Genomic DNA, 27779 nt, shown 5'->3' on the forward strand with positions numbered 1-27779 from the left:
TCCAGAGGAGGGCACCCAAAATGGTGAAGGGTCTGAAAACCATGCCCTATGAGGAGAGACTTAGGGAGCTGGGTATGTTTAGCCTGGAGAAGAGAAGGTTAAGAGGTGATACGATAGCCTTGTTTCAATATTTGAAGGGATGTCATATTGAAGATGGAGCAAGTTTATTTTCTGCTGCTCCAGATAATAGGACCCGGAAAAATGGATGCAAGTTGCAGGAAAAGAGATTCCACCTCAACATTAAGAACAAGTTCTTTAACATTGTTTTGCTTTTCTTCATCGTTTAGATCCTTTGCTATATGCCCCTAAGTTTTACCCTCGACTTATCCATGGGTCATAGCAAAATCCATAATTTTAGCCGCAAAAGTTGCCCTTGACTTATACATGAGGTCAACCTATAGTCGAGTATATACGGTAATCAGGGTCCCCAAATACATGGCAACTTCTACTTCCTTTTAACCAAGTGTGAATAGAACACCCTCACAGCTTCCAATCTCCTTCTCCATTATGGGAAGGCCAAAGATTGATTAGCAGGATGATGGGAACAGAAATTGTGTTGCACATCCATATCCCTTTCCCAGTTTTCACTTTCATGGGAGCATTCTGGATGTCTAGGTAGGGTTTCTAATGGTTCAAAAAAGTTGTTAGACCAAAAAAAATGATAGCTGTCTCCATATCTTTATTAACTTTATCAATACTAGATGCTACCAGCAAGCAGTGGCGATCTAGTTGTGAAGTGTCTGGAATAATATTCCTAATCTACATTGGTTTCAGGATAGATGGATCTTTACTCTGATGTGACCTGGAAATGAGACCTGTTTAGTTGCTATCTACTATGGATGTTGTAGTGTGCTAGCCTTGTAGCTGCTTGTAGTCCAGCATATCTGGCAGACACCCAGGGTAGGGAGGCTGGGTTGTAGCAACCAATCAAATACTAGACAAAAGTAGAGCTTGGGGGAAAATGGGGGATATTTTATTTTATATCACTCCCCAGATCCCTCAGCCAGCACAGTGGTGATCATGCTGGTAAAGTGATTCTGGGAATTGTATGCCAAAAAAGAGGATTTTTTTCAGGCTCTGTGTAAAATCATCCTTTCCATCCATATTTTTACAGCAATGTATAGAAATGACTTCAGAAAGTTATTAATATGTTGTTGTTTTTAAATCACATTCTTCAGCTCACGCATTGGGCTGCAAATTCTATGTGTCTGTCTGTCTTGTTTCTTTTTTTAAGAGTATTTCTACTGTGTTGTTTGCATCCATGATGTTACATTTTCAGCACTCATTCTCTCAGAAATCAATATGTTCTTCTCAAGTCTCTATTGTATGCCATTTATATCATAACAGCTTAGGGTTTATTATTGCCTTGCATGGTGTCCAAAAGTGTAAGAGTAGACATAAGAGTAGGCCTTCACAAGTGACCATGTGTAAGAAATTTGAAGACCAGACTTGAAGTAATGAATTTAATCTACTTGTGGGATGTGGTCCCCAGGGAGGCCCACCTGGTACGAACTTTACAAACATTTTAGTTCCTGACTAAAACATTCCCCTGCTAGTCATAAGTGTTTGATGGAATATTATGGGATTTTAAAAAAAAGATGGTTTGAATCTTTTTAAGCAAAGTATATTCAAGCAATGTTCAGTGTCCAAGGGGTAGTAATGATGGTGAGGAGGAAGAGGAGTTTTTGCAAAGGTGCATTTAACTTGCAGAAGGATTCATAAAGCAAATTGCATCTGCTGAATGAAGGCATGTAGAGGGCATTTAACCCTTCCCTTCCCTTCCCTTCCCTTCCCTGGTGAACTTCCAAATATTTCTTATGGTATTTTGAGGAGACGATGACCCATTGGGTATTCTCCCATTCAGTAGCTGTAGAGAACTTGTTTTTCTTCACTCTGAGCCTTTCAATTATCAGCAGATGCTTTTAAAAATAAAAATCTTTACATGAAAGATATATTTGCAGAATTTACCTCTAGTTTAACCCTGACTTGCTTAGGAACAATTGAAGCAGCACATATCTAAAGACTATAGGACTCAGCTTTGCAGAATGGTGCTGTCATGTTCTTTGTCTAGAAAATCAATCTGCTGTGGGATTTCTCCAGAGTTTATTGACATCACTAGAAGCTATTTCATTTTGTTTGACACTGAGTTGTACAATGACATGTCTGTTGTATCAGAGGAAATGTAATTTAAAAACAAAACTCTTATGAAGTGCTCTTTGCAAGCACATTTAATATATTTCTGGGGTGAAATACTAGTGAGACAATGTGAAAATAATGACGCATTTATAAAAATTTTCAGTGTAGGTTATGGCAATTTTCAAGGGAAAATGGTTGGAATAGACTTAATAAAAGAGAAATAAGAAATAAGGCCCTGACCATTGTGTAAGCTAAAGAATGTAATCAAAAAATTCCTATTAGTCACTATCTAAGTCACTTAGTGCTGATGTAAAAATATGAATCCCAACCAACACAAGAGGGATGGGTCTAAAACACAGTAACTCATACCCAACAACTTGAAAATCACACCAAACAAGTTCATAATAGACAAATATGTCTTAAGCAAATGGCAGAAACAATATATGATATTTAAAACAATGTTAATACCAATAACTTGTGTAGATAACAAACCAAGATAATCAGACACAAAAATGCAGTCGTGAATAGGATTCCATCAACTCATAACATAGAATACAAACAGTCAGAAAACTCAACAACTTCCACTCTTAACATGTTGAAATGAGATTCAGAAGTCCACAAGACACTGCAGAAATAATCCAGTTTAAGACAGCTTTAAATGGCCTGGCCCAATGCTAGGGAATTCTGGGCACTTTAGTTTTGTGAGCCATTTAGTTTTCACTATCAGAGTGCTCTGGTACCACAATAAACTACAATTACCAGGATTCCCTAGCACTGAGCCAGGGCAGTTAAAGCAGTCTCAAACTGGATTATTTCTGCACTGTGTTTTGGACCAGAGAGAAGAGGTCCATATGTATCCAGCCAGGCTGTCTAGACAAGTGTATGGATAATGGCAAGACAACCACATCCAAGAACTTGTGGGGTCTTTTTGTTGAAGAGATGGTCTTGTTTGTTATGAAGAACAAAATAGATGGGCAGAATGCTTTTATCTGGAGCTTCGAAAGGTGTTGTTGTTTTTTAATATGACTCCCAGAATTCCCAACCGGCATGATCCTGGCCATGTTGGTTAAGACATAAAGGATCCTGGCCATGTTGAGACCCTTGGGGAACTGTAATCCCCTATTTTTTCAGGCTCTATTTTCATCTGCTGTTCCACTGGTTGCTACCACTGAGCCTTTCGCATCCTGGTGTCTGACAGATACTTGAGCTACAACTCCCATCCAATCTAGAACCCCCAATCAGCATGGTTAAATGCTAGGTTGGAATGCCACATACTGAGATACTCTGTATTCTGCAAATATTGTTTTCCAGCCCTGTTAGGCCAAATAGTTACTTAGGGGACCCATCTTCTTCTTCTTTTTTCTTTTTTTGCAATCAATGGCGGGTTATAGACCGCCGCTTTGAGGCGGTCTGCCACCGCCACCGTTTGCTCCATAAGGGAGCCACCGCAGCCACACCGCGCGGCTCCCTTGCGGAGCAAAAAAGAAGTTCCAAAATGGAGCTTCTTTAAGCGGCGCCTCTATGACGTCGCGAGGCGCCAGGGGCAGACTCGCGATGTCATAGACACTGCGACACGTGCGGACGCACAGCGTCCGATACGTAAACATGGCGGCCCCCATGTGGAAGGGGCGCCGCCATGTTGTACGTATGGAATACGTCCTAGGGTTAGGGGGGTGCAGAAGCACCACCCCTTCCTAACCCTAATACGTATTCCATACGTATTTTTGGCGGTTTGTAACCCGCCTTAGTTTTCCTCTGTCAGTCTCTTTTTGCTATGCTTAGTGTGAAAAACCTACTCTGAAATGTCTCTGAGAACAGGCAAAAGTAAAATCATGACATATACAGTATTTTCTTTTGGTTGTGAAAAACAGGCTATCAGAATTGTATTTTTCCCTGTCTTTTGAATCTGCAAAGCCGAAGTGCCTAAATGCAGGAAAAGTAATTACCAGCAGTGTTAATTGCCAGCATTAATCTACCATACCAAGTTAAATCAAGCGTGTGCAAATGCTACCTTAGTTGCCAATATGATCAGCAGACTTGTTATCTACTTGTGGGCCCAAGGTCATTATTTCAGATCCATTCTTTTGCAAGTTGTCTATCCAGAAGCTTAAATGTGCACATTCTATAGAAGTAATCTGGAATACATCTATGTGGGTATATGATATCCATTTAATATTTATATCCTGCCTATTCCCACAGAATACTAAAAACTGAACAGATTAAAAACATACAAAAACATCACTGGAATATGTATAAAAGTTATTTTTAAAAGAAATAAAACAATCTGTAGAAAGAAAAACTATTTAAATGTTCATTAAAAGACAGGATGTAAAAAAAAATACAAAATAGCACACCATTAAAAGCCCTTTGGAATAGGATAGTTTTCACTTGACAGCCAAAGTACAGCAAGGAAAGAGCCATACTGGGTCTTGTCTGTACAAGCCAAAAGGCCTGCCCCCTCCCGCAAACCGGCCATTCTGACGTTATCCTATTTGGACGACACAAATCCCAAACCCTGATCATGGTGCGAGCAGTGTGAGTGACATCTGACACATTCTGCACCAGAACTAGGGTATAACTTCTTTAAACCATGTTTTAAAAAATTACTTGTTACTCCAGATCTTCTGGGAAGATCCAGAGCATGTCTACATGGGCATCCTGCTGAGCTGCCTGATGCATCTGCCAAGGGTCATGCATTCTGAGGTTACAACATGGCATTCAGCCATGTGACCATCACCAGGCACCTTGTTCTGCCCTCAAAAGTGAGCCACCCATTTCAGATATACTGGGTGGGTCAGCAGGACACTCATGCAGACAACCACCATGGCACAGGAATGGAAGGCCAGATAATGTGGACAGATCGAAGCAGCTGTGGGGCTTGTCCCCAGAGTATCCTAGTCAAAGGAGACAAGGCCCTAGCCTGCCTAGGAAGTTCCAAAGCCTGGGAGCAGCCACTGAAAAGGCCTTCTCCATTATATCCATGCCTGGGAAGACAGTGGGACTGAGAAAAGGGGCTCCCAGAAGAGCTTAGAGTTCATTACGTCATTTTCCTAATGTCATGATATGGCTGTTATCCTTTAATTTAAGTGTTGATGTCTGTTGTGTGCCTCCAAGTCATTTCTCATTTATGATGACCCTAAAGTGAACCTATCGTTCACTTTAGGGAGAGCATGGCAGAATTTGTGGCTGGGATAGTGTGACTTGCCCAAGGTCACCCAGTAGGTTTCCATGCCTATTATTATTATTATTATTATTATTATTATTATTATTATTATTATTTTCTTACATCCCACCTTTCTCCCAATATAGGGGCTCAAGGCAGCAAACAACAGCTTAAAACAATACAATTCAAAAGCAGTGCAACATTAACATGGATAAATATATAAATACAAAATTAAAAAAACAATTAAACAATTTTAAGAGTTAAAACAACTGTGAATTAAAATGTAAGTGTTAAAATACAAACCTTAAAATTTAGAATGCACAACATTTAAAACCCAGCCCTTATCTGCTTGAAAAGGCCTAACAGCACAAGAAAGTCTTTATCTGCTGCCAAAAAGATAGCAGGGATGGAGCCATCCTGGTCTTTCTAGGAGGGGTTCCAAAGCTTGGGAGCAGCCACTGAGAAGGCCCTCTCTCTTGTTCCCACCAAATGAGCCTGGAAGGTGGTGGGACAGAGAGAAGAGCCTCTCCCAATGATCTCAACACCCTAGTGGGCTTGTAAAGAGAGATACGGTCCTTCAAATAATCCCCAAAAGGGAGTCGAACCCTGGTCTCCTAGTGTCCTGGTCAAACAGTTAAACCACTACACTATGCTGGCTCTCAAAGGATTATTGGTTTGCATATGTCATCTCCAGATTGAATTTGCCATCTGTAGGGTTAAATACATTTCATTTAATACTAGTTTTGTATCTTTCTGAGAAAAAGAGAAATGCCTTTGGAACCAGGATCAAGTTATCTCCTACTGTAGCTATCCCAAAGATTGCATTCTCTGTTGTTTTGACAGAGCAATATATAATAAACTGTGTTTCTTCAATAAAAGTACCTTGTTAATTGACTTAACTGAACAGGCACAGATGGTAGATAGTCCAGCTTACTTCAGTGATCACTGTGTTTAGAACATGTCTTTAATGAATCCCCAAGGTTTAATACCAGTAGAATAGAAAAATAATGACTGTGAAAAATTAATTGAAGGTACTTTCCTTTATGTCCAGTGAGATTTGAACGGCTCTTTGACTAGCTTACAATGAAGGTGATGTGTATGACCCACATTTCCATCACAAATAAATTACCAGGTGTGCTAATGAGAGCATCATAACGTCTATCTAAATTTCAGTCTTTATGAATAAAAGAAAGCTTTTGAATAAACGCTAGCACTATTTTTTCTTGTATAATTTTAATAACCATGAAATTTCCTACTCTCCAGACTGTAAATGTGATTGTACAAGATGAAGGCACAGAATCTGTACCAGTGAAAGTGCTCAACTGTGATACTATTTCTCAAGTCAAGGAAAAAATCATAGACCAAGTATATCGAAATCTGCCTTATTCACAATGGCCAAAGCCTGACAGCGTAGTTCTCGGTAAGTGTCTCTACTCACTGATTCGTTAACAGAATGTAATTAAAACATTGGCGTCAAAGAGAACATATTAGCAAGAAGTAATTTTGTAATTCTTGTATTCCCATTCTCTTCCATTCGTATTTTTCCCCGCCCCACAATTTATATAACATAAAAGTTATTACTTTCAATAATGTTTTACCTGTATAATACTGTTTTCACTTTCCTGCTTACACCATAAGCCACTGTTAACTATGAGCCAAAACACACTGCAGAAATAATCCAGTTTGGCCCCATTTTAACAGCCCCGCTCAATGCTAGGGAATTCTGGAAACTGTAGTTTTGTGAGACATTTTAGCCTTCTCTGTCAGAGAGCTCTGGTGCCACAATAAAGTACAATTACTAGGATTCATTAGCACTGAGCCAAGGCAATGAAAGCAGTCTCAAACTGGATTATTTCTTCAGTGTGTTTTGGACCTATATTGGTTACTTTAAAAAAAATTCTGGTGCTTCTGAGGGAAGATATTACTTGAAGACTGAAATCCTATAAAAACATACCCAGCAGTTAGCTCACTGAATTACAAGAGGTTTGTTACCAACCTGTATAGGACTATGTTGGTAAATTTAATTCTTACATATTTTGTTCAGAGAGTAATTATTTGTTGTTCTTTTTAAAGCAGAGCTAATTATTATTATTATTATTAATATTACTTTGGTAGTGGTGGGAGCAGATAAGAGTTCTGTAATGCTTCAGTGGTTTGCTAAATGGAAGCTCCTCTCTGTTTCATATTGTTTTAGTTCCACATCAGTAAAATGTGTTTTTGTTCTTGTAATTGCTCCTCAGAGTGGCGTCCAGGTTCTACTGCACAGATACTCTCAGACTTGGATTTAACATCCCAAAGAGACGGCAGGTGGAAACGCATCAATACCCTGATGCACTACAATGTAAGGAAACATTTTGGAACAGTTGGTATTTTTCAATTATTCTTTAGTAACAAGTAGCTTTTCTTTAAAAGCTGTTTCGGTGATAATAGTATGCAGTCTTGTAAGATTTAACAGGTGATCTTTTCTTTTGCCCCATAAAAGCCAAGGGGGAAATCCTAAAAGCCTCCAAAATTATGTAGACATTTGCTTCAACTGGGCAATTATAGAGTTGCAGCTTCTTTAGAAACCAAGGCATATTCTTTACTCAGGATAAAAGTTTGCTTTGTACACTGCCAGTACACAAGACAGGCTGTCATGTATGCCTCAGGCAAGGATATGCTTCCAGGAACACTTTCAAACTTGGAAGAATGCAGCAAGTCTTCTCTCCTCTTTAGTGAATGTTAGTATCCCGTATTCAAAGCATTTGAAGGCTTGGATATTGACTTGCCTAATAAAAGAAGAAAATATTTCAATAGTCAGTGGATTCTAACTCTTCTTAGAAACACTGACAATGGATCTTTCCCAATTCACTTCAAAAGTAGGCACTGCTTAATGCATACAAATGGATACAGAGCTGGAGTGCACAACCCACTGGAATGACAGAGCAAGCCTTTTGTATATGGGCATATCTAAGTGAAGTAGAATTTGAAAAGTTATGTTTGGAGTTGCAGAAGAGTTTGGAAAGCTGAGTTTTTTAGGCTCAGAATCCACCCGCCGCCATGTCCAGCTGCTATACTGGCTGTAAGTTTCTGGTAGTTGTAGTCCAAGAAAGTATTTTTTTTCTAAGCTCTGTACTAAATTAAATTAAGACATAGTGTGAACCAGACATGACATATACATTTTCCCACTACTTATGCAGAAGATAGAAAGTATAGTATCCATTTGCTGCCTGTAACAGTTTTCTTCTGTATCTTTTTTTTTAAGGTGCGAGATGGTGCTACTCTCATCCTGTCAAAAATGGGGGTCTCCCAACAACCAGAGGATCACCAACAAGACATGCCAGGGGAAAGTAAGTACAATGGGCTGGTCCTTTCAAATTCCTAAAACAAAATACAGCGCGACCTTCCTTTATGCAGGGGAGCCATTAATACATATGGATGTATTTTAACTCTTGTAAGCCACTTTGATTGTTTTTAACAATAAGTGGGATATAAATAAAAGTTTTATTTATTTCATTATTTATTAAGGGAAATTCTGCAAATGCTTGAGCCCCATTGAAAACAAGCTGAAAGCCACGTATAGCGTGCCCACATATGACATGGGCACACTGTAGAGCAAGTAAACATGCAATCAGTGAGTAATGCTGGTTGTTCTCCCATTCTGATTTGGTCTTTGTATAATTGTGGCTAAAGGTGTTTTCAGAGTGCAAGTTTCAGCATTTCTGTCTTTGATACAAAAATAAATTTTAAAATTGTTGATAGGTCCCCAAAAGATCACCCCACTACTGAAAGAATATTGGTTCTAAAGTGATTTTGTTGTTTCTGCTATTTGTTAACATACACTGCTTTTCTCTGCCATCTGTGCCCATATTTACCATGTGATTCCTAAAGATATAGATCAGGACAGAACTTGGTGTTACTTTTCTTTTTACTATAAGTCCCAGAAATCCTTGGCCAGTATGGCCATACTTTCCCCAATTGTGATCACAGAACCTTAAGTGCACCTCCAGCCTGATAGATACATTCTGTGCTGCTGAATTCCCACCATGATTTCATATTGATCAGTCTTTTCTGATGCTGGTGGCAACAAAGAACAATCTGTATCAGTGTTGCTGAGAGATGGAGACATCAAAATATACTATATACAATTATGTAAAAGGCATAGAAAAGTTTTTTAAAAAATAAAGTCCACACCCCGGTAAGAAGTCTCCTTGTGAACTATTACTTGTGAACAATATTAAAAGCGTGCTTAAACAAAGAGTGTGAAAGAATGGGCTAAGATGGGCATGATGGTTTAAGAGTGGAATTCACAAGGGAGAGATTTTTCAGTCCTCTGCTGTTACCTGTATCACACCTGGTTTATGAGATTCATGGGGTCACCATAAGTCAACAGGCAACTTGAAAGTACATAAACAAACATATTGCTCCCAGTGGCAATCATTGGAAATCCAGATCACTCCTGTATGTATAGCCCTGTTCTAGGCTCCATTTTGTTCTTATTGTAAACGGTGACAAGGACAGAGACACACTCTCATTTCGCTAAACAAAAGATCTTGTTCAACAGTTCTAAAGAGGTTATAAAGGTAAATCCATAACAAATGAAATAAATGGACTGTAATGGGTCATGCCCTTGAACACATTCATCATTGTTTGTACCAGAGTCTACAACTGCCTACTGGCATAAATGTTAAGCACACAGCATGAATAAAATAAGCTCTGTCCTGGCTCCTAAATTGGTTTGGGGGCATAATTCAGGTCCTAAACATATATGATTGTGAGCTGCTTTGCTATTCTGCTTTATGGCAGTGAGAAGGGGACTGAATTAATTTTGTTGGACATATAACAGTATTGTCTTTTAAGTATCAGTCTTTTTCCTTTGTGAGCAGAGCAAGGGAGAGGACACTGGAGACTAGCTGTCATTCCTCATATAGAACCCAATATCATGATAAGGACTATAGTGTGTGTTTGTATTTAAGTGACAAATTGAAGAGTGTTAGTCAAAAGCTGTGGATCTTTGCAGAGTTTGTGTAACCTCAAATTGAGTTTTTCCCAAGGTTGTTTGTAGATAGAGAAATTGGAGTGATAAAACAGGAACATGGAAAGTTGCTTTTTAAAAAATTTATTAAAGTTATCAGGGGAGGAGACACATCCTGATTATTTCATTGTTGTTACAGTTGCAGGGATGTTAATGACTATTTACTATTGCATTTCTAAATTTTACTTTTAGTTACCTTTTTTTAAAAAACTGAAGCAACAGTTGTTCATTGAATATCACCTTAGCACCCACAACAAAGTAACAAGCATAGTACAAACCTACACGTGCAACAAATTTTGGAGGTGTACACCCATCTGTACACCTCCAAAATCTTCATTTCTAAATATTAGGAAGGAAAAACCCTCCTAAAAACCAACAGGACTCCGTATCATTTGTTTTTGCAGCTCATGAATTTATGTTCTATCACAAATTACAACCAAGAAGAGCGCTGTAGTAGAAATTTAGCTCTCTCTGATTGTTATTATCATTATAGTGAAGGAAACTCAATATTCTACCTTGCCAAAATAAAAAGCTATATAATTCATCCTTGTTACAAGTATTATGCTTATATGCTTGGCCTTGTCTGATGTGCATGCTCTGTGACTGAGTTGCAAATGTTTGGAGAACATGACACTGAATCTCAAGATCCTTGTGCAATTAACCATTAGCTATGCTAGTACATTTATACAGCTTCATAGGTCAAGTGTTTAATGTCTGGCATACAATAAGTGTAATTGCTTCCATGTTTACTTCATTCACTGTGCCTATCAACTTGTTGACCATTGTCACATTCAAGCATACCATATAATTATATACTGAGTCTTTCCGTTCTCTGCAGTAGACAGGCTGTGCCTGGTCTTTTTAGCTGATCTAGTCCCACAGTCTGCATTTTGACACCTTGCCTTCTTGCAAGGATCATTGTGATTCCCTGTTGTGATTCCCAAAAACAACAACAACACCAACTGGATTCAACTGCAATGTGTATGTAGAAACACTCATAATGTGAATAGAAGGCAGAATAGGACAAGCCAATAAAACCAAAGACTGGAGAGGATAAATAGTCAGTTAGTGACAGTTGGATGTCAGATAGGGTTTGAGTTAAGTTCAGAGAGGGACAGTTGTAGTGAGGGTTCCAGTATGAGATAGGTATGGTTAGAGTCCAAAAGTGAGGGACTCCCTACCAGTATACTTCTAGAACTCTGAGAGAGAGAGAGAGTTGCTGGAGTGAGATAATCTGTGAAATTTAGTTAGCTTGGTTGGCTAGGGTAGAGATCACTTTGAAAAAGGAACATAATGTAAAGATTGTGTGTGTTTTAAGCGGAAGTAACTGGTATTCCCTAAAGAGAGTCTTATGTAGTAACTGTAACAAGTGAATACAACATCGTGCCAGGAGAGTATGTAAAAGAGAAGGATTTAAGTAGAAAGAAAAATATATGGTTCGAAACAATTGGCCCTTAAGAGATACGAATAACTATTAAATCTAAGAATAAAAGAGTAGAAATATAACAAAGGGCCCGAACAGGCAGGCCAAAATAAAGCTGCTTCGGGTCACTTTGGAGGTTTGCTGTTTAAATGGTGAATGTGTCCTAAGAGGCCAGAAGCCATGCCAAAGCCACGGTCCAATCCTAATGACCAGAGCGCAGCTATGGCACAACTTCTGGCCTCCAAAGTGATCCGAAGCAGCTTTATTTTGGCCTGTCTGTTCAGGCTCTAAGTAATACAAGAAAAACTATGCTAACAACTTCATATCCATCATACTTTGTTGTACAATTCAGTTTTTAAATAAATTTCTGTGATTGTTTCAAAAAAGACTTGGCCGGCATTTTGAAATAGTAACACGCTACTACACTTTACACAAATATACATTGTACCCAAGAGTGGAATAATAATAATAATAGTTTTTATTTGTATCTTCCCGCCTCTCCCAATGGATCAAGGCGGGATCACAATAGAGTTAAAAACACTTGTAATATTACAACGTTAATTACAATTAAAACCACAGCTAAAAACATAAAACATTGATCATCAATCAATCACGGGGTCACACACGGGGTCAGGTGCTCTCGGTCCATACCAGTGGTCTTCATAAAAGGTCAGGAGGATATGCGCAGCGGAAGAGCTCTGTCTTTACCGCCTTCTTGAAAATCTCTTAAGGATGTAACAAGGCGAGCAGCTATACTGAAAGCTTTTTTGGAAGTGGAAACATTTTTGGATGATGGCACCTCTAACAGGTTCTTCCCACTTGTTCTAAGAGTGCGGGGCGGATTATATGGGGAGATGTGTTCACGTAAGTAACCCAGGCCCAAGCCATGTAGGGCTTTAAAGGTAATAACCAACACCTTGAACTGTGCCCGGAAGCTAATTGGGAGCCAGTGTAGCTCTTTTAAAATAGGTGTTATATGGTCAAATCAAGACAGTGATCAACCTGGCTGCCGCATTTTGCACTAGTTGAAGCTTCCGAACTTGATACAAGGGTAGCCCCATGTAGAGTGCATTACAGAAATCAAGACGAGAGATTACCAGAGCATGTACTACAACTTCCTTTCGGTTGAGGTAGGGTCGCAGTTGGCGTATCAACCGAAGTTGGTATCAAGCACTTCTGGCCGTCTCATCCACTTGAGATGACAATAAAAGATAAAGGGGACAGAGATGGATGAAAAGGCACATCAAAAAGGAACATAGTGTTGTTAATTAACGTGGTTGTGACACATGCTTCAGTTAGACAACTATATGTTCCTTCTTTTACAAAGGATCTAATATCTGATTTCATAATAGTAACATTGCCTAGGCTGAAATCAAAAGAAGAAACTAATTTATCAAAAATATAAGTGTCAGAGAGATACTAATGGCATTGTGGGACAGCACACAATTCAGATGATTTTGGATTCAACAATAACAACTACCTTTACTTATTTATTTCGCACCTGCCTCTCCCTATAAATAGAGTTTAAACAGTTTAAAATACAGCAAGAAATAAACACAATATAGTTAAAAACATGAAGACCAATTACAAATACACAATCAATTAAAAGAGCATCTGTTTAAAATGCATATATCTTAAAAACTGTCTGGATAGGCCTGCTGGTCTTTAATACTGTTTTAAACTCAGACAACATATCCAGCTGTTGAATCTCTTCTGGCAGGTCTTTCCATAATTTTTGAGTGGCTGAAGAAAAGGTCCATAGTCTGAAGATTCTTATAAGTCTAAGATCTAAGCCATGTTGTTAAAAGTCTGTATGTTCACCATATTTTTGAAAGTGTAAACACTTTCTAAACTTTTCTAAACAAGAGCAAATAATAGCGGCCAACAAAATTTGACCTGTTCTGTAATTAGAACTCAATAGAATTAAAGTCAAATATGGATTTTTATGTAGGCAAAGATTTCCTCACATATATAGACTGATCTAGATATGCCTCACATTCACCTTTTTAGCATAAAGGCAGATAATTGTAGGAGAATAGAAAACCTTTGCTTATTTTTGAAGTCTGTACCTGGGTTGGAGATCTTACACTGGAGTAATTGAATTGCAGTTTGTTTAAAGGATGCAGATATTTTGTAAAAGTTAGCTATTAATTTTTACTTTGGAAAGTATGAACTTCCAAACAAGAATAATGTCAGCACAGCTGTATGCATTGTTGTGTTTATGATATGCAAATAATATTAATTATAGGCATCTAAATATGCAAATTAGTTCCAGTTCTCTGACACATTATTTATAGCATGGCAATTGGTTCTTAATCACTAAATCTAAATGTATTATAGTTGCTTTAAAATGTGTTGGTTTTGCTACATTTAGGGCATGCATTGTTAGAAGAGGAAAATAAGATCTGGCACCTAGTTCGGCCAGTAGATGAAGTTGACGAAGGTAAATCAAAAAGAGGGAGTATGAAAGAGAAAGAAAGAACCAAAGCTATTACAGAAATCTACCTGACAAGACTCCTCTCTGTGAAGGTAAGATTGAGACATCAAGTTAATAGCCACTTTCCCTAGTGTATACTTTTAATTTGCTGTGTTAGATATAAATAGATTAAATAATGAGTTGCTATGTGAAATCTTTATTTAGGATTACAATAAAGATAAGATGTTTGATTCAGATTTAGTCATGCTTAGAGCAGTTCTGTTGAAATGGATGGGATAATAAGTTATTGATGCCTACCTTATGTTCTAACAGCCCATTGTCATCATTTTGTGCTTATAAAGTTGTGCATCTTGGAATCCTAAGTCCATATTGTTGTGATAGCTTTATTGGGGCAAAATGCATCACATTATATTTTGAGACCCAGAGTCTTCTTCATCAGGCAAAGATCCAGGGAAAGCATGAGGAGGAAGGAAAGTGATGGTGCTAGAGTCATGACATCTATGGTGCTAGACAGACAAGCAGCTCCGTACTGCCTGTCTTTGCCCTGCATTGTTGTCGTAGCCACCAAACGGCATGGCAAAGATGCGCTGCTAGAAAGAAGCTGCCTAGAGCGGCTTTTTTGCGGCGCCATAAATAGGAAAAGGCACCGACATGATGCCACTTCCTGCCAGCGACATCTGCACGCTGCGCAATGCGTGCATCATCACGGCGGCCCCCATGTGGATGAGGCCAAGCCACGATGGCTCCGCCGGCGCATACTAGGGTTCAGGAATGTGTGGTTGCTCCATTTTCCCACACCCTAATTTTGGCCCCAGGCCGCTGCAAATTATATTGTGCTTTGAGTCTTATATACAGGAAAGATCTTCACTTCCTTGTTCTACTGCTGTTCCTCTCTCCTTTCCTCACTTCTGCCATGGCAATACCTAAGGCTCTGCTTGCTCTTCATTAAATGACCGAAAAGCCAGGTGGGGGGAAATGCAGCCCCCTCAGCTGCCCATTTCTAGATTTTGAAAAAAAGGTCCTTCCTGACCTAAACCTTTCCTTGACCATCTTGGCTATCCAGTTCTCATTTTTTGTGGGGGAGGGAGGTCTTTCCTGACCTGAAACAGGCCTACAGCCAGGAGGCAGAATTACATAAAACATATCACAACTCCCAGAAGATTATGGGTGCATAATTAGATATTTGGGGGAGCAATTGTTGTGGGAAGAGGGACTAAGATGAGGATACGGTTTGAGGGGAAGCAAAAAATGGCCCTTGGACCATAAGACTCATCCATCCTATAAAATTATAGAGATGAAATTTAAGATGAGTCCTCTTTCAAATGCAAATCACATATCAAATGCATATTTAGTTTGTATTTCTCCCTCTAATAGCTTTGAATGCTTTCTATACATGCATTCGTACATGCCTCTAATTATTGTTAGCTGATTGTTACACTGAAAATATTTGGCTGGTGGTTCGGATGTTTGGTAGAACCTGCTTGACACAACTCTGTGAGGAGCTTGATGGAATCATGTCTGCCTTTATTATAGTTGACTTTGAAAAAGCCACATTGACCAGAATATACTTTAAATTTAAAATACTTCTTTTTAGTCTTCTCTGTAGAATTAATATCCAGAAGCAGTTTCCTCATAAAGCCAGTGCGGTGTAGTGATTTAAATGCTGGATTATGACACAGGCAGACCAAGGTTCAAACCTCTGCTCAGCCACAGAAACCCACTGGATGAACTTGAGCAAGTCACCCTCTCTTAGCCTCCAAGGAAGGCAAGAGCAACCCCCCTCTGAACAAATTCTGCCAAGAAAACCACATAAGTCAGAAATGATTTGAAGGCTGACATAAACAACAACAAAATGCTTCCTCACACTGTACTGCCAGCATTGTTCCAGCTCTGTAGCTATATAGCTACTTTGCCTATGTTCATCTCCTCTAGATTCTGAAGCCTGTGATGCAGTACAACTGGGATCTGGCTGCCCATGTGTAAAGATGACTGGTGTCTGCTTCACAGTAGCTAAAGAAAATGTGACACGGCAGAGCAGACCAGGCCAGTTGGAATCTGGCCAGGGCAGATGGATTGTCTGTGCAAATCCATGGCTCATTGGCAAGAGAGCTGAACGAATGATACAACTCCATTGTTTCACACAGTCCAATTAATATAGAATCACTTTCTTTAAAAAACAAAAACAAAATTAGCTATGCTGTTCCATGGAGGGAAAAATCTAAATTACACAAAGGCATATTAGCACTGATGAAGGGGTGTGTCTACACTATAGAAATAATGCAGTTTGAAACCACTTTAAGTACTACAATATAGCTGCATCCTATGGAATCCTGAGATCAGTTTTTTTTTAAAAAAAAAACTTTCTTGAGAGTATTATGAGAACATATTCAGTAAGCATAAATTATTCATGCATTATATTCTACCATTAGTTATCCCCTTTGCTTGTTCATCTGTTTAAGGCACTAGCCTCCTGGTTTCCCTGAGTAACAATGCTGAAAAAAACCCTTTTTAAACAGAGCAAAAATTATTTTTCCTAAGCTCCCTGGATCATATATTATCGTTGTACATTTCTTGTTGTTCTTAAGAACATTTACTACCCATTTATAGATGAAAAATGCTACACTTCAAGCTATTGTGGTTCCTTGGCCATTTGGGAGAAAGCCCTGTAGCCATAACTATAAATCAATTTAGGAAGCATTCTTGTAAATTTGAAGGGATATTCTTGAAAATGCTGTACTTGCACTGTAACTTGATATTTTTTAATCTTTGTACAATGGTTGTTATTTCCTCTTCAGGGCACACTTCAGCAGTTTGTAGATAACTTTTTTCACAGTGTACTTGACTCAAACCACGTTGTGCCACCAGCTGTGAAGTACTTCTTTGATTTTCTTGATGAGCAAGCCGAAAAGCACGATATCAAAGATGAAGATACTATCCACATCTGGAAAACAAACAGGTAGGTTATTGACCTTTATGGGAGGAGAACAGGGATTGGACAGGTGATACAGTATTCACCAGCACTATGACTGTTGTTGTTATTGTTTTAAAACATATTTATGCTGGGCTATATCATCAAAGATGAAAGGGAAAAATACCATGTGTCATTTGGAACTCGATGTCACATAGCTAGCAATAGAAGCTCCATGTAAAAGAGCAGATTCTGACATGGAACATTTTTAAAGTAATTAGCTGCATCGTTCTTCTTTGTGTTGCTTGTTGCATTGGTGGTTGGGGGGGGATGGACTGTTCTGGGTTTTTTCAGTGTGCAACCAGGGTTATGTGCCACTCTAAGCAATACAGACCCCCATCTCCAACAACTGGAAATCTGCCACACTTTATTCAGCGTGATGTTCATTAGCCAGTCCAGGAAGTGTGGCAGGCAGCTGCCCCAGTTCCTGAAAAGTCTAGAGACTTTTGCATTGTGATGAATAAAGTTTGCTCAATTCCCAGACCTTAGAGAGGCTGTGTCTATTTTATACTGTAATTCAGACAGTTTGCACCTGTTTGCCCAAACCAGTTGTTAAAAATTGCCCAATTAGCTGAACTGCATGTTGTGGGGAAAGAAAGGGAAACATTTCACTGTGCTCTTCCTTTCCAGCTGACACACACTCTGATTCATTCCCAGCAACCCCCGCCTACCACCAGCAAGCCAGAGGTTTTACTGGCCAGGCCCTGCTCTGCTGCAACAGTGTGTACCAGCTGGGAAAGCTGAGGAAAATGAGAAAAGAGAATTGATCGTCTCTTCTCAGACTGCTCCCATTGGGGATAGAACAGCAGATAGGAAAGAGGAAAGGAGGGAGAGCGAGGGAGAATAACAGAGAAAAAGAGAGGGAGAGACTCTCATCTGAAAAGCACCAAGCCCTGATCCCTCTCCTTCCCTTCTCTGCTTCAGACAAGCACACATCTACACACATTTCTCCAGTGATTAATCATACAACAATTGAATTTTTTTTTGTTTTATCATTCACATATTTTGGCCAAAAAAAAAAAAATTAGACAGAACCAGATGTTCATTATTTTGAATGACACCATTTGCATCTATTAATTTGCAGACCCTCATTTTACAGGGGATAATTTATTTTTATTTTTATTATATCCTGCCTTTCTCCCAACATGGGGCCCAAGGTGACTAAGAAAATCACTAAAATGGGAGAATAGAGCAGAACCTCCCCTCACCATCCTCCTTTGCCACCATGAGTACCAACAAGGTATCAAACTTGCTTAAACAAGGAAGAGTGATCATTTCTTTTCAGAACAAGAGCCCCTCATTCCCCTGTTCCTTGCTACCTTGGCTTTTAAAAATTACATAGTTTAACCTCATTACTCATCTTGATATTTTATTTTAGAAGTGGGGGAGAAATAAATCTTGGTTATCTAATGCAAATCACCCAAAAATCTACCAGGAGTTCCAAATCTACCTTCTGCCTATCACCACTTCAAAACTGAAGCAATAAACCTAAAAATTAGAGCAAACACAGCAGACAGAGAGAGACTCTGTAAAGCATCTTACAGGCAAAGTAGATTATTCTCTGCACAGGCAAAAGTAGACTATTCTCTGCACTAAGCCATGGATGTGAAACAGAACAAGCAGAAAGGCCTTTTATCATGGGGTCAGGCCAAATCCTCCAGATCCATGTCTGCACAGACAGCATCAGACCCAATCCTGCCACAGGTGTTTTGGCCTATGCAGACAACCTCTTTCTCTCTCTGAGACTAGGATTTCCCATTTGAAGTGATACACAACAACAGCATGAAACCTAAAGGGTCTGTGCTGGGGCTGAAGAGGTACAGCCTAATTGTTACCCATACCTCAGTGCTACAAAGTTACACTGTTTTGACTGAAAAATAAGCTTGCTTCTATTCATTCTGTCTTGGATTTCTGGAGCATATAGCAGCAAAATTCCCATTTGTATCTATCAAACTAAACCCTTTAAATGATTTGGGTACAAGATTAAAGAACCACAATCCAGATTCATGTAGTAAATTTTAGACTCCATTTCTGTTCCTTGTACCTTACTAAGGGCTATTTTTATTTCTTTGCTTGTTTTACAGCTTGCCACTTAGGTTTTGGGTAAACATATTGAAAAACCCTCATTTCATCTTCGACGTTCATGTTCATGAAGTAGTGGATGCTTCCTTGTCAGTCATTGCACAGACTTTCATGGATGCTTGCACAAGAACAGAGCACAAATTAAGCAGGGTAAGTCTTTTATGTTCTGCTCTCTTGTCTTTGTGAGAGGAAAAACGTTGAAGAGCATGATGATGGGCAAAGCAATAATAATAGCAAATCAATAATAGATCGATCCTTTTTGCCTTTGCAAGGATTAGGGATGTAATTCTTCACTAATCTTCTCAAAAGAAATGGAGTAATTTTTATCAATGTTCTTACCATAGCTTTGATACCTATTCTGCAGAAAATTTGCATTTATTGATTTGTACAGGGGGAAAAAAGTTTTTTTCTACACAGAAACTAATATTACTCCACAAAAACACTTTCTGCGACGAAGATGCTGTTTACTGTGAAAATCAACCATGTGCAACTTTTTTCCAAAATAAGACTCCAATTCCAGAATTTTCTGTTCTGAAATTACAGCTTTTTCTGTGGAAAAATATTGTTTTGTGTGTATAAAATACAAATAGGAGGAGCTAAACCCAGATTACAGGAGGAAAGGACCCTCTCTGCTGGGAAATGCTGTATTCTCCACTAAGGAAGTTCTTTCTCTGCAAAACAATCACATGCAAATTTTGCACAGAATAAGTTATAAACTGGAAATATTTTAATCAGTCTAGGATTCATCTCACCAGGCTTTCTTGACATTCCAAACATCTATTTTTCTACCATTTGGGGAATATTTTTAAACATTCTTCCAGACCCTGTAGACTGCAAGACCCAGAATACTCCAGTCTCATGGGGGAATTTAACATCTGCAGAAGTGGTTTGAATAATACATTCATTGCATTTGTTTCTGTGTCTGAGAATATTGTGCAACACAAGTAGCACAACAGTCTGCTTCTCTAACACTGTTCTTGCACGCACTTCCTGGAGGAATGAATCATTCCTCCAGCAACACATATATGTGACATATCAACTAAAATCTAACATAGGAACTGATCTTAATACTGATCAGCTTTGTCTGTTTCTTCTTTATCAGGATTCTCCAAGTAACAAGTTACTTTATGCAAAAGAGATCTCTACATATAAGAAGATGGTAGAAGAGTAAGTAAAGAGAGAATTGTGTGCCTGTATTGCTAATTGCATGATCCCATTTCCTTTCTCTCATGGTTTCTCTCATTTAGTGGAAAGTGTATTTTTACATTTTTCTAGAAACTGACATCACTTGACATCAGTCAATATTCTTTTAATAAAATAGTTTCATCATGTTATTTAGCATATCAGAACTAATATTCTGAAGGGTGCAGATGTGGTTTGGAAAACACATTCACTGCCTTTGTTTTCTGGGGCAGAAATTGTGTGTTGAAAGTACTTCAGACACACTTGGAATTATACCTAGTTTTTTTCCTAATAGGTGGCTATGAGAACAGAAGGTACAATGGACCCTTGGTATCTTCTGGGGTTTGGTTTCAGGACCCCAAGTGGATATTCAAGTCCCATTATAAACTATGGAGTAGTAAAATGATGTCCTTTATGTAAAATAGCAAAATCAGTGTTTCCTTTTTAGATTTTTTGTATTTTATTTTTTAGTATTTTCACGCCATACATGGTTGTATCTATGGATGCAGAATCTGTGGATATGAAAGGCCAACTGTACCTACAAGTAATACAAAAGAATTAAAACTCTACTTGAAATGAAGTTACATGTGTGTTGTGGTGCATAACGTCCAGTTCATCCTAAGTAAATCAAATGGGTTTTAACAAAGAGACATAGACTGTGATGGGTCTCAGTAGCCATTATAATGGTTTTTTGCTAGCCAGCTATATTCATTTTCAAATCAGATGTCTGTTTAATCAAATCAAATGAAATTTTGTACTAATGTGTCAGACTTTATCTAGGTTGGTAAATACTTTTTGTTCTTAGAGATCTGTTATACTTTGTATCAGTATTAAATATATTTTAAAAGTGTCAGATTCTATATCAGTTGTGCTATGATGACTTAATTGATGATCTAGGTAGCCCATATTCCCATAGTCCAGTGCTTCTACTACCCTGCTTCCTTGTTATGAGATGCTGTCCCAAGGCAAATAACCTTGAACATATATGTCAGCTTGAAATTTCTTGTCATTTAGTAGATCATTATGCTAAGAATTTTTAATGTTTTATTCATAATTATGCACATCTATATGCTACACCACACACAATGGTTCATATATATAATGATTTAAAGTATAATTTTCTATGTAAGAACCAAAAAAATCCCTCAAGTCCATTAGCAGCAAAAAAAAATCATTAAAAATACAAATTACTTTGTAGCAGACAATTATTTAAAAATATAGGCCATTTGAAAACAAAAGAAGATAAGTTAAAATTTAAAACCACTCTCATAGCAGATTTGAGCAACCACAAAAAACATGAGCTTTAAATGTTAATTGCCTTGTATGTTTCTGGCTCATTCCTCTGTGCCAGGAAAAAAAGGGGTAAGTTGTAGTTCAACAAAGCAATTTTCTCCAAGCTCTTGTTATCCAGTTATATAAATTGCCATTGCAGGACTTTGTAGGAATAACCAAAGAGAAACTTTGAGGCATGAATTCATCTGTTCAGATGCTTAGGGAAAGATTCCACATCAGGTTTTACTGCTCAGCTGCAATATATGTTTCCCTTGCTGCTATGCTTGGCCTGTTGAAATAAATGGTGTTCTGTAGTAGCTGTGTTTGATGGATTAAACCCATTACATGTTTAACCAAAGAAGAAACAAAACCCTCCATCTAGTGCTGCAAAGGATGATTGATGGAAAGCAGCACTATAGAAAAAAATCAGGGGTACTTGGATCAATCTGCTTCTAGTCTCTTTACTTGGACATCTTTTGTCATTAGTCTACAATTTCTAAAATAGAAATACTCTCAAAATATACATTTAACTGACTAATTTTACCTGTAAATTCTTGTGGACTGTACTGCAACATTTGTAGATGTGAGAAACCCAGCCAATAGCAAAGTTATAAACTTTATATTAGTCCAGTGGTGCAAATCAAGTCAACCTTGTGCAGATGTCTCCACTGAAGTCATCCAAGTATCCCTGGAAACTCTGGTCATAAATCACTGCAAAGCATAAATGTATTTCAAAAAGCACCTTGCATCACCTAAGTATATTTTTGTTTGTAGTTATTACAAAGGTATTCGCCAAATGGTACAAGTGAGTGACCAGGACATGAACACACATTTAGCAGAAATCTCTAGGGTGAGTATAATATTGGAATTCTTCCCCCGAAATCGGATATGAAGTGGCGACTTCCACATTTGTTTGTTCTTCATTTATTTTTATGGCATTACTCATTGTCTACTCACATCCAATTATAAATTGTACATGTCCTCTGGAATCTCCTGAATTATCTTTTTTATACAATTATGCTGTGTTGTATTGTTTGTGAAATATTGATTTCAAAGATATCCAGACATCTCTTTCAGGTCCTTTTCCCCAAAGTGATTTCAGCAATTTGTTTATGCACAATATACACTCTTTGGTTACTGCTTTTCACTTCTTTGTTTCCAAGAGTTTGGAATTCCTGATAGCTTTAGATTTATATAATTGCATAAAGAAAACAATAGTGTTCTTGCTGTGTTTTAGGCTCATGGCGGTGTGTGGAGCCATGACAAGTTTCAAAATGGCATATTTAGTAAATTGAATGCTCTGCATTCTGAAAGATAATTTAAACTCAGTTCAAATAAAAATAGAGATCTTCTCCATCACTTGTTTGCTTTGCTGTATTGTTGTTTTTAAAGTTGGAACAATAAATTTATATGGTTGCAAAACTGTGGCACTCAAGTAGAACTAATTTAAATCTCAACTCTTCTTATGCTGCTGTTATTATTAGCAAGGCTAGTTTTGAGTACTGGACTAGGACTATGAGAGGTCAGGGTTTAAAGCCCTGCTCAGCCATGAAATCCAGAGTGACCTGGGGCAAGTCACACACTCTCAGTCTCAAGAGGAAGGCAAAGGCAACTGCCCTCTGAATAAATTTTGCCAAGAAAACCCTATGACAGGGTTGCCATAAGTCATAGGTCCAAAACACACTGCGGAAATAATCCAGTTTGAGACTGGCTCAGTGCTAGGGAATCCTGGAAAAACAAGAAAAGAGGTAGATGGAGGAATTAGGGTATCAACAGTTACTAAACCATGATGAATATATGCAGAGCTTGTAAAGGTTACCTTTTTCACAATCCAAGAATCCTGACCAAGCTGTCTTGGGGATTCTGAAGATTGTAATATGAAAAGTAACTCCTCTAACAAAAATGCTAAGTTCTCCAAGCTCTAAATATATGACCCTTGCAGAAGCAAGCTTCTTTCAACTAGAACAGTAAAGGGCTCCTGGGAACATGTCCTGTTTGTGGACTTGCACTATGCCTATCAGCCACTGTGGCAAATAGCATACTGGACTAGATGAACATTTGGTCTGATCCAGCAGGGATGGCATTAGGTTCTTAACTAGAAGCTGTTTGTGCTTTATGGAGCATGTGCCTATATGGTCTGTAGACATGTCTGGAGAGAACCTATGGTTTGACTGAGTGCTGCTTAGGATACATATATTCCACTGTCGTTGATGAGGAAAGCAGTGTGGTGTCTGTAACAGATCCAGCAGGAAGCCTAGACCTCAGAGTTCTGAAAATCATCAGTTTCACTTCCTTGCTGAGCCAGACAGCTAATAAAAGATTTAAGAACCAAAGCTGAGATATGGAAAAGGGATTTGCATCATGTCTGGAGCACCTCTATATATTTCATTAAAGTTGTTCGGCAGTAAGGTCTATGCCCTAACACATTCTTTTTCTTCTTGTTTAATTTAATAGGCACACACAGACTCATTAAACACCCTTGTGGCTTTACACCAGCTCTACCAGTATACTAACAAATACTATGATGAGGTAAGTTTCCACCATCAAAATAACTTTTATTAGGCTGTAAAAGGGTCACCAGCAAGGGAAAAGATTCAACAAACTGTTAGATAGCAGACATGTGATTTCCTGGCTTACCTAGTTCTTGGGTCTTATGGAGGGACTGTAGTTCTGATACACCAAGAAAAAATGAGTGATATAGTCAAGGCATTTTCAAAGTCTGCTAAAAAAATAAATAAAGTAATGTAGTGATGCTTACAATCAGTGGATGAGGCCTTATGGATGCATGTTTATTAATAGCGACTTGGGAAGTGGTTGAAAAATTGTTCACATTGATGAGCGGTGCTGTTATACACTCAGGTCTTTGAAACATAATGGACGGTATACCCCCCAAATGCTGAGGGGAGATATCTTATCATATACTGAAAAAAATAATGCACCTAAAGACAATGTGTTGGCAGAGCCATAGCCAATTCACAACTACAAATGTTGGTTTGTTTATTTTTTTTTCTGAGTACAGAATCAATGCAACATTATGAAAAATATACTAGTCAGGATTGGGAAGTTTGTTTGCTGGTTTTTAATGAAAAGCTTGCTAACATCACACCAAGAAGAGGTTAATGGCCAGAGGTTTGATCAGGAGACCCCCTGTACCACCTTCTGAGTTCACCCCTCCAGGAAGGAATGGAGCCACTGTAAAACAGTACCTCCAAACTTTAAGAAAGCATTAGAAATGGAAGCCTGCCACGAGAGAGGCAACCCAAAAGGATACCATGGTCAATGATATTGAAAGCCACTGAAAGATCCAGCAGAACTAGCAGGAGTCACTCCCCCTGTCCAGTTCCCTGCATAGGTCATCTACTAAGGTGACTAAAGCCGTTTCTGTTTCAGCCAGGCCTGAAACCAGATTGAAATGGGTCTAGATAATCCATTATATCCAGAAATCCCTGGAGCTGGCAAGCCACCACACATTCTGGCCCAAAAATGGTAGATTGGACACTGGCCGATAATTATTTATTATAGCAGGATTGAGGGATGGTTATTTTTAAAAGGCCTCAGAACTGCCTCCTAGGCAAGGTGGAACTCTAACTTGTTGTAGAGAGGCACTGACTACCTCCTTCACCCACTCAGCCAGTCCCCTCTGGCCTGTTTGATAAGCCAAGATGGACAAGGATCTAAAACATATGTTGTGGCTTTCACAACTGCAGGACCCTGACCCCTTGGAAGAGTTTTGCTGGATAGGACTGTGCAGATACAAGAAAAATAATTTCTTTCCTGCCCACACTTTCATGGAGTAGGCCAGGGGTAGGCAACCTACGGCCCGCGGGCTGGATGCGGCCCGGTGAGGCCTTGGGACCGGCCCCAGCCCAGTCCTGCCGCCGATTGCCGCCGGGGCCTTTGGGGGGCAATTGTCTATAGAAGCCTCAGAAACATGCATTTATATTAACATTTTTTTAAAAAATCAGCAATTTTTTTCACGTGTCCTCCATAATTTTTTTAAAAGCCCTCCATTTGAAAATTTTGTCCTACATTTGTCCCAGTTTATTTAGATATTTTAAAAAAAATTAAATTATTTAATTATTTATTTTTTGGCTTCGGCCCCCCAGTTGTCTGAGGGACAGCAACCCAGCCCCCGGCTCAAAAAGGTTGCCTACCCCTGCAGTAGGCCTTCAAATAGGCTCTAGCCTGTGTTCGGTCAGATTCGTTTGACTTTTCCACCGTCACTCTTGTTTCCGTCTTATTCGCTTCAGCATCACTTACTCCCTGGAGAAATGGGGCTGGTTTGGGTGTACTCCATAAGAAAGGATGATCAGGAGCCTGGCAATTTCCCCATTCCAAAGCTTGGCCAGACCTTCAATAGAATCACCTGCAGAGGTGACAGGAAACTTCCCAAGAGCCCTCAGGAATCTGTCTGGTTCCATCAACGGAGATTTTCATGTCTGGCAGAATTGCTGGTAACCCATTCCTCAAACGTGGAGGAAGTGTGTGTATATGAACACCTGATGTGCTTCCTCAGTTGTCATGGAATTGTCACTCCCCCTATCATCCCTGAATTGTTCCAGGGGAGCAGATTTTCTCTGAACTGAAACTTTGCATTCAGAGGAAATCCGCTCCCCTGGAACGATTCAAGAGGCAGTGACAATTCCATGATGATTGAGGAAGCATGCCAGGCATTCATACACGCGCACTTCCTCCACATTTGAGGGACGTTTGAGGGACAAGTTACCAGCAATTCTGCCAGGTATGAAAATTTTCAACCTCCTGGGGCGGACCATTGTAATCAGTCCCACACCACTGGAGAGGTTCTGAGTCCCAAATTTACTGCTGGCATTTTAACCTACTGGAGGAGTGCTCAAATAATGAGAAGATTTAGGAAATTGAAATTGTAATCCAACCAGGAAAGAATTCAGGGTTTTTGCAATACTTGCCTCTTCTTTCATATATTAGTCTTCCAAAACAAGTATAGGTCCTGTTACCCTAAAACGTGGAGGAACCTGGGGTCCCCACTGACAGTGTCAGTATCTCCTTGGCATTTTAAGAAAATTATTACCTCAAAAGTAGGTCTGGAAGGGATCTTTCCATCTGTATATACCAGTACTCACTGCAGAGAGACTCTGGTTTCAATGAATAAGAGAGTTTTATTCAGAAATATGCAAAGATGCATGCAGGCACACAAAATCAATGCAATCTGAAGAACCTACAAGGTTAATAGAAAGAATGGTGTGAAAGGCTGAATAGTGAGAAATAGGAAGTTAGGCCACATCTTCACAGCAGAAATAATGCAGTTTGATGCTGCCTGAACTGCTGTGGCTCAATGCTATGGTATTCTGGGATGTGTAGTTTTGTGAGCGATCTGTCAGAGAGCTCTAGTGCCACAGCAAACTGTAAATTCCAGGATTCCATAGCATTGAGCCATAGCAGCTTAAGTGGTGTAAAACTGCTTTATTTCTGCAATGTAGGTTCAGCCTTAAAGGGGGTGAGAATTACCAGTCCTGAAGAGAGGGTTCCATGGAAGATGAAGAGTTGCTCAGACAGTCTGAGGGCTATACAGAAAGTGAAGCTGCAATCTGTGGAGCAGACCCTCCCTCTGTAGCAGCAATCTGTCCATAAGTGGGGCAAAGATTTATATCTTGTTTTGCACCCTTGAGGGGTATTTGATGTTCCCACAAAGTGATGTTTTATTCTATGGAATTGACTAAAGGATTCCTGAATATCAGATGGCTTTAGCTTCAGTGTGACAAAAATTGATAGCATTTGAGACAATCCCTGGATGGTTGGTCAGGAAAGGTGAATAGGGAGACAGGTAGAGTCTTTAACTGCCTTTGTGATGTGACTCACTTAATCTCCATTGTGAGAAGATATGTGAAGAGTCTGGGGAAGAATGGAGTTAGCAGCAAACCCATTTAACTTTTGTTTTAGTATTACCTGCATCTCCCACAAAGGATGCAATGTCTTAGTGGTTAAGACACCAATTCTGACAATCAGAAGGTTGGCAGTTTGAGGCTTGAGTGCTGCATCATGGGGTGAGGTCCTGTCACTAGTCCAGCCTAGCAGTTTGAAAGCATTCAAATGCAAGTAGATAAATAGGGACCACTTTGGTGG

The 27779-nt window shown here is 39.0% G+C and overlaps 1 protein-coding gene across 3 annotated transcripts in view; it reads left to right on the top strand.

The window, feature by feature from the left end:
* The window catches only part of LOC149312328 (plexin-B2-like), a 377818-nt gene that overhangs the window by 346287 nt on the left and 3752 nt on the right, over positions 1-27779 (top strand). For all 3 annotated transcript variants that reach the window (XM_089524408.1, XM_089524410.1, XM_089524409.1), the window contains 9 exons: positions 6563-6719; positions 7540-7640; positions 8544-8628; positions 14111-14265; positions 16969-17129; positions 19226-19373; positions 20326-20390; positions 22452-22527; positions 24132-24206. In XM_089524408.1, coding sequence (XP_089380534.1) covers positions 6563-6719; positions 7540-7640; positions 8544-8628; positions 14111-14265; positions 16969-17129; positions 19226-19373; positions 20326-20390; positions 22452-22527; positions 24132-24206 — 1023 coding nt within the window. The remainder of the gene's footprint in view (positions 1-6562; positions 6720-7539; positions 7641-8543; positions 8629-14110; positions 14266-16968; positions 17130-19225; positions 19374-20325; positions 20391-22451; positions 22528-24131; positions 24207-27779) is intronic.

Source organism: Sceloporus occidentalis, unplaced genomic scaffold (genome assembly GCF_023333645.1).
Source record: "Sceloporus occidentalis isolate IW3139 unplaced genomic scaffold, rSceOcc1.0.p SCAF_5, whole genome shotgun sequence".
Classification (NCBI taxonomy): Eukaryota; Metazoa; Chordata; class Lepidosauria; order Squamata; family Phrynosomatidae; genus Sceloporus; species Sceloporus occidentalis.